The following is a 7,992-nucleotide window of genomic DNA, read 5'->3' as shown; positions in this document are numbered from 1 at the left end:
GATGTTCAGGTGTATATCAGTATGTAGTGTCTCTACTTTAAAGAGTCCTCTCCTGCTGATGTTCAAGTGTATATCAGTATGTAGTGTCTCTACTTTAAAGAGTCCTCTCCTGATGATGTTCAGGTGTATATCAGTATGTAGTGTCTCTACTTTAAAGAGTCCTCTCCTGCTGATGTTCAGGTGTATATCAGTATGTAGTGTCTCTACTTTAAAGAGTCCTCTCCTGCTGATGTTCAGGTGTATATCAGCATGTAGTGTCTCTACTTTAAAGAGTCCTCTCCTGATGATGTTCAGGTGTATATCAGTATGTAGTGTCTCTACTTTAAAGAGTCCTCTCCTGCTGATGTTCAGGTGTATATCAGTATATAGTGTCTCTACTTTAAAGAGTCCTCTCCTGCTGATGTTCAGGTGTATATCAGTATATAGTGTCTCTACTTTAAAGAGTCCTCTCCTGCTGATGTTCAGGTGTATATCAGTATGTAGAGTCTCTACTTTAAAGAGTCCTCTCCTGCTGATGTTCAGGTGTATATCAGTATGTAGTGTCTCTACTTTAAAGAGTCCTCTCCTGCTGATGTTCAAGTGTATATCAGTATGTAGTGTCTCTACTTTAAAGAGTCCTCTCCATGCTGATGTTCAGGTGTATATCAGTATGTAGTGTCTCTACTTTAAAGAGTCCTCTCCTGCTGATGTTCAGGTGTATATCAGTATGTAGTGTCTCTACTTTAAAGAGTCCTCTCCTGCTGATGTTCAGGTGTATATCAGTATGTAGTGTCTCTACTTTAAAGAGTCCTCTCCTGCTGATGTTCAGGTGTATATCAGTATGTAGTGTCTCTACTTTAAAAGATACTACAGGAAGCACAATATGGCCTCTTTAAATGCACTGGATGTATGAAGTTGTTATTCATCAAGCTAACCGTTTATGCATCACTTGTGTTCACTTTGCTCATATTCTTTCAGTTTTTCCTCTTAATTGAAATGTTTAAGAGGCTTTTCTGCCGCTGACGGGATGTTTTCCCGCTCACGCTCTTCTCTCTGGAAACTGAGCTGTGATATCTCTGTAATCTGCTGTCCGTCCACTCTGACAACAACTTGTGTGAATTAATCTGATACTCTGAGCCGCTAACGCTCTCTCCATCCTCTTTCCCCTGCAGCCCCCCCCAGATGTTTCTGACTCTCTGTACCTGGCAGCCGCCGTAATCTAACAGCTTTTACCGGTTTCCATGGATATCGAGCGGCTTCAGATTCCTAAAGCTCTCCCTCTGTCCCCTCACTTCTCTCCGCCTGCAGCTGTTATTGGCAGCTGCATTATTCCACCCTGCTGAGTTATCGGTATTCCTCTGCTGCTGCACCTCGATGCATTGTGTGAGTAATTGTTATTGACTCTTTGTTGTTGTTGTTGTTGTTGGGCCCCTCCTCTCCGGGTGAGGATGTTCTCGTCCTCGTCCAGAAGCTCTCTGTTCTCGCCCTGGTCGTCCATGGAGCAGTCGGACAGCGAGGCGCTGGACATCAGCACCAAGGTGCAGCTGCACGGCGTGCTGTGGAAGAGACCCTTCGGACGGCCGTCTGCAAAGTGGTCCCGCAGGTGAGGGGCGATGCACCTGAGGGGGGGGTTTAATGAGTCTAAACTCGGAGAGAGTGGAGCAGGGAGGGTCTGCCTCTGAGCTGCTTAGGAAACATCGTCAGAACATTTGAGAACTTTAAAAGCTAGGAAAAGTTGGAAGAAATCTGATTTATTTATAAGTGGAGAGAACGTTTCCTTGAACAGCTGTTTATTCATAGAGAATCTAGTGTTTATTTAAACAATAAACGGTTAAAGTTGTGTTATGTGTAATTGTAAAGCGCTTTGAGCACCTGGAAAAGCACTCTAATAAAAATGTAATGAATTATTATTATTATTTATTTATACAACTTCTGTGTCTCGTACTAAAAGGCTGAGTGATTTGACACCACAAGTATTAAATGCTATCATATTTTAAATGTAAAAACTATTTATTTGGGTTAAACTTCTGTAATGACTTTTCACTGCATGGAGGGGGGACCCTTGCCTCTGTGCGGCTTGAACAACCCTCATTGGTGCAGGATATACAATCTACAGGAAAAGTACATATTTTGAGATTTAATTTTTAGTTGGGAGAAACAGAGTTTAAAGGAAGTCTGCTTTTATCATTTTTAAAAGTGGGGAGAAAGTTTTCCTACACCAAAACATAAAGGTAGATTATCCTTAGATGATTAACACATTTCTTTTGCATAAATATCATATCTGTGCTGTTTTGAGAGCCCGAACTATCTACTACTATTTTCTTTATAGGTTATAGAGAATTATGGGGATTTCTTCTTTATTATGAAGCTATTATACAATGTGTGTGTGTGTGTGTGTGTGTGTGTGTGTGTGTGTGTGTGTGTGTGTGTGTGTGTGTGTGTGTGTGTGTGTGTGTGTGGGTTGGATTGCGACCTTATGTCACCATAATGCTCTTAGTTTACATAACGCATAAAAGGACAATACACTCTGGATCCAGAGAAACCATTACTTCTGACTTTCTGTGAACATCTCCATATTCTAGAGAAAACGGCCTTTTCTGACATTTTTGCATGAATAAATCTCAAAATACTGATTATTCTGTCTATTTCGGGGGTTTATGACCTGCACAAGGGGTCACAAGATGAATCTCAAGGGTCACTAAGAGAGAAGTTGGGTTATATTATGAAAAGTGTGTGTGTGTGTGTGTGTGTGTGTGTGTGTGTGTGTGTGTGTGTGTGTGTGTGTGTTGTGTGTGTGTGTGTGTGTGTGTGTGTGTGTGTGTGTGTGTGTGTGTGTGTGTGTGTGTGTGTGATTGAATACACTTTGTTCATAAACCACCTTCAAACTGCTTTCCCATGAAAACCTCTAAACACTCAGAGGATGAAATGAACTGGAAACAAAAACACAACGTAAATAAATCCAATAAAAGCAACATTTGAAAAAGTGACCATGAAAGCATGGAATATAAAGCAGCTCCGTCACAGGATGAATGGATTTATGAATATCAAACAGACTAATGTTTTCTGACTTCTACTTTCCTCTTCCTCACAGATTCTTCATCATCAAAGACAGCTTCCTGCTGTACTACGCAGAGAGTGAGAAGAAGAGCTTTGAGAGCAACAGGATCTTCAACATCCACCCCAAGGTGAGATCCTCTCAATCAGAACACCTGTATTAGTCCCACAGAGGGACTTGCATCGTTACAGCAGGAAAGAGCCACAGGCAGCTTAATGCTACATATGTTAAAAAAAAGTACTAAGTTATGATATGATAAAAATATAATACAAAAATACAAATCCTGTAACAGTTCTTAGGATTGAGCAGCCAGGTATATATTACACTGTTATTAATGGCATATGTATATAATGTATATATTGCACATATAGCACACTCTGAACTCCTGCAGGAACATCTGGGAGGTTTAGGATGCAGAACCATGTGTTTACGCCACTTTATGCTTCATAAACAGAAGGATTTGACCTGTTGTTAGAAAAATCTCACTCGTCACCGGCTTGAGCTTCAATCTCAAGATCCATGTATTTCTGATCCTCTCCAGAATGGAAGTAGTCATCACACACAGAGCATCAACTAGTTCCTGAACAGTGTCCTTCACATGCTGATATACAAGAGAGGGAGTTACACAGTCACGAGATGGAGGAATACTGGTTCTTCTAAGTAATCATACATCCTGTCGTGTACAAAATACTGAGTTTTCCTAAAAAACTCAAAATTCTGACTTTTTCTCAAAAGTCTGACTTTTTCTCAAAATCTCAAAATTCTTACTTTTTCTCAAAATTCTGACTTTTTCTCAAAAGTCTTGACTTTTTCTCAAAATCTCAAAATTCTTACTTTTCTCAAAATTCTGACTTTTTCCTCAAAATTCTTACTTTTTCCTCAAAAACTCAAAATTCTGACTTTTTCCTCAAAATTCTGACTTTTTCCTCAACACTGACTTTTTCCTCAAAAACTCAAAATTCTGACTTTTTCCTCAAAATTCTGACTTTTTCCTAAAAATTCTGACTTTTTCCTAAAAATTCTGACTTTTTCCTCAAAATTCTGACTTTTTTCTCAAAATTCTGACTTTTTCTGAATACTTAAAAATGTTAATAATCACTGGTCACCGGCTTGAGCTTCAATCTCAGGACACATGTATTTGTGATCCTCTCAAGAATGGAAGTAGTCATCACATACAGAGCATCAACTAGTTCCTGAACAGTGTCCTTCACATGCTGATATCCAAGAGAGGGAGTTACACAGTCACAAGATGGAGGAATACCGGTTCTTGTAGGTAATCATACATCCTGTCGTGTACAAAATACTGACTTTTCCTAAAAAACTCATAATTCTGACTTTTTCTCAAAATCTCAAAATTCTTACTTTTTCTCAAAACTCTGACTGTTTCCTCAAAAACTCAAAATTCTGACTTTTTCCTAAAAATTCTGACTTTTTCCTCAAAATTCTGACTTTTTCTCAAAATTCTGACTTTTTTTTCTCAAAATTCTGACTTTTTTTCTCAAAATTCTGACTTTTTCCTCAAAATTCTGACTTTTTCCTCAAAATTCTGACTTTTTCTCAAAATTCTGACTTTTTTTCTCAAAATTCTGACTTTTTTTCTCAAAATTCTGACTTTTTCTGAATACTTAAAAATGTTAATAATCACTGGTCTTGAGCTTCAATCTCAGGATCCATGTATTTGTGATCCTCTCAAGAATGGAAGTAGTCATCACATACAGAGCATCAACTAGTTCCTGAACAGTGTCCTTCACATGCTGATATCCAAGAGAGGGAGTTACACAGTCACAAGATGGAGGAATACCGGTTCTTGTAGGTAATCATACATCCTGTCGTGTACAAAATACTGACTTTTCCTAAAAAACTCAAAATTCTGACTTTTTCTCAAAATCTCAAAATTCTTACTTTTTCTCAAAACTCTGACTGTTTCCTCAAAAACTCAAAATTCTGACTTTTTCCTCAAAATTCTGACTTTTTCCTCAAAATTCTGACTTTTTCTCAAAATTCTGACTTTTTTTCTCAAAATTCTGACTTTTTTTCTCAAAATTCTGACTTTTTCCTCAAAATTCTGACTTTTTCCTCAAAATTCTGACTTTTTCTCAAAATTCTGACTTTTTTTCTCAAAATTCTGACTTTTTTTCTCAAAATTCTGACTTTTTCTGAATACTTAAAAATGTTAATAATCACTGGTCTTGATCTTCAATCTCAGGATCCATGTATTTGTGATCCTCTCCAGAATGGAAGTAGTCATCACATACAGAGCATCAACTAGTTCCTGAACAGTGTCCTTCACATGCTGATATCCAAGAGAGGGAGTTACACAGTCACAAGATGGAGGAATAGAAAGCAGTATTCAATGTTTACTTCAGATTAGCTCCACGTCAGAAATGATCATGCTTGTCATATGTCTATCTCCATAGAGGCTGAATCATCATGTTAATCACATAGCTATCATATGCCTAAAACAGTCCTGATGCTCTTCTAGGTAATCATACATCCTGTCATGTACACAGCTACAGTTGGGATACCTTTGTTATCATGTGGACTCTGATATTGGAAGAGGACATTCAGTATTTTCCCAACACCTGTGCGCAGAATCAGCGTGATGGATGACAGTTTGATGTGTTTCTGTCAGGGAGTGATTCCTCTCGGAGGATGTGTGGTTTCTGCTAATGACAACATGGGGATGCCCTTCGCCATCGTCATCAACCTGGAGGACTTCTCAGTAAGACCAGGGTTTCATTTATCATTTATCAGACTGATTTATCAAATATGATGTTTTGTTCATATAGTAAATTCACCAATGGTTTGTACTAGAACAGCTTAGTCAAATAATCTATTATCCAATTGTAAAGGGAATTAAAAGACGTCTTCTCCTGGTTAAATAATTACAAGTAATATTTAGATTTTTTGTGTTGTACTTTTACATTTGTTTTAGACTTTTCTGCTTTGGGGTTCTTTTAGATGTAATATTTAAAATAAATGTAGCTGATTATATTACTTACGTCCGGCAGTGGCTCAGTCTGTAGGGGCTTGGACTGGGAACCGTAGGGTCGCTGGTTCAAGTCCCCGAACTCACCTCAATATGTGGACCGGTACTTGGAGAGGTCCCTGTTCACCTCCGGGGCCCTGAGGCGGCCTTAAGCAAGGCACCGCACACCCATCAAAAAGCATCTGAATATAAAAACTCAGACAAATACAGAAAAGGGCAGAGTCAGAAGTTGGCAGTGACTTTAAAATGTCTCTTTCATGACTAAAATCATCCTAATCCTGCAGAAAACATCATTATTTACTCTCTCAGCACGCTCTGTTTTAAAGCCTGATGCCTTTACTATAAGCCCCTGATGTGTGATGTTGTCCTCAGGGAACCATCGTGCTGGCGGCTGAGTCGGTGGGGGAGCAGCTGCAGTGGATGGAGATGCTGCAGGACTCTGGCAAAGTGTGAGTACACAAACTCTTACTTAAAAAAAACCATGCTAATCTCATCGTGGCTAGTGGGATAGTGGTGGTCTAATCTATGGATAGTGAGGTGGGCTGAAGATCGGAAGGTTGCGAGTTCAAATCCCGCCTGGAACACCACCACTAGTGTGCCCTTGAGTAAGGCACTTAGTCCTTAGTTACTCCAGGGAGAATGTAATGTAATTGGTCATTATAAATCGCTTTGGATAAAAGCGTCAGCTAAATGTAATGTAATATGGCTCTGGAGGGGAAACAATCATCAACGTGAGAATTCATCCCCCGGGAACCATGAATACTGTTGGTCAGCGGTTCCCAACCTTTTTCAACTCAGCGCCCACTTAAGAATCTAAAAAATGTTCGCGGCCCACATTCAACCATAAACAATATGGAGGCTCACTAAAGTTCTGATTGGTCCATTCAGAACATGTGACACGCTGTTAATCCAGTAGAACAGACCGCTGTCAAGGACTGTAATGACCGTTGCTAAGGAGGACCGAGAAAGAGAAAGGAAAGGATGTTCGAATAAAAAATAAAAAATACCTTAATAATGAAACGGTTTCCACACAAATCCTAAAGTTTTGCAAATGATTTGGCGGCCCACTTGCAATGGCCCACAGGTTGGGAACCGCTGCTGTAGATGTTGACCTGCTGGGTTATATTTGATGGATTATCAGACAAAGAAACAAGAATATCCAAAGTTGACCTCGTTAAATCAAAAACACTCGAGACCAACATTGTACCACGATGTTAAATCAACAATATCATTGCCGATTTCACGATGAATCTGATCTCCTTAGAGCCAGAAGAGAAGTCAGAGGAACCCTAGAGACTGTTGAATTCATCTTATATCAATGTCTGTGGAGGTTTTAAAGGCAACTCATCCAATCTTTGATGTTTCGTCATCCCTAAAAGGAAGGAATTCATCTGTTAACATGCTAGTTGTGTTTAAAATGTCTGATTTCTTAAACCTGTGTTTCTCCGTCAGCACGTGGAAGAACTGTCAGCTGGGCGAGGCGATGATCGAGAGTCTGGAGGCTCAGGGGCTGCAGCTGGCCAAGGAGAAGCAGGAGTATCTGGGTAAATCATCATCGCAGTAAATCTACTTTTTAATAATAAAGGTTTAACGAGCAGCTTATGATGAATACGTTTCCTTCTGCAGACAAACTGATGGAGGAGACAGAAGAGCTGAGTCACCAGAGAGCTCAGAGAGAGGTACATTCAAATGAGTATACTACAACTTTTAAATAACACTTTTATATATTAAGAAACTTAAAGGTGGGGTAGGTAAGTTTGAGAAACCGGCTCGAGATACACTTGTTGTTATATTCCATGGAATGCTCTTAACATCCCGATAGCAATGAATATCTGAAGTGCTTTGACAAAAAATACATAAAAAATGTCATCTGTGGAAGCCGTAGTACTGTAAAAAGCACGACCAATCATTTTAGCCGGCCCGGCTAAAATAACTGGATGGCCTACCTGCCTGTCAGCCTTCCATCTGT

General features: G+C 39.4%; 1 protein-coding gene across 1 annotated transcript in view; it reads left to right on the top strand.

The window, feature by feature from the left end:
• Positions 1-1,162: 1,162 nt before the first annotated feature.
• plekhd1 (pleckstrin homology domain containing, family D (with coiled-coil domains) member 1) overlaps positions 1,163-7,992 on the top strand; it is an 8,338-nt gene continuing 1,508 nt past the window's right edge. The window contains exons 1-6 of the mRNA XM_034144349.1: positions 1,163-1,582; positions 3,071-3,164; positions 5,667-5,756; positions 6,396-6,472; positions 7,476-7,567; positions 7,650-7,702. Coding sequence (XP_034000240.1) covers positions 1,428-1,582; positions 3,071-3,164; positions 5,667-5,756; positions 6,396-6,472; positions 7,476-7,567; positions 7,650-7,702 — 561 coding nt within the window. The 5' untranslated portion in view covers positions 1,163-1,427. The remainder of the gene's footprint in view (positions 1,583-3,070; positions 3,165-5,666; positions 5,757-6,395; positions 6,473-7,475; positions 7,568-7,649; positions 7,703-7,992) is intronic.

This window comes from Trematomus bernacchii, unplaced genomic scaffold (genome assembly GCF_902827165.1).
Source record: "Trematomus bernacchii unplaced genomic scaffold, fTreBer1.1, whole genome shotgun sequence".
Classification (NCBI taxonomy): Eukaryota; Metazoa; Chordata; class Actinopteri; order Perciformes; family Nototheniidae; genus Trematomus; species Trematomus bernacchii.
The sequence above is the reverse complement of the archived record's forward strand: the minus strand, read 5'-3'. Positions and strand labels throughout refer to the sequence as shown.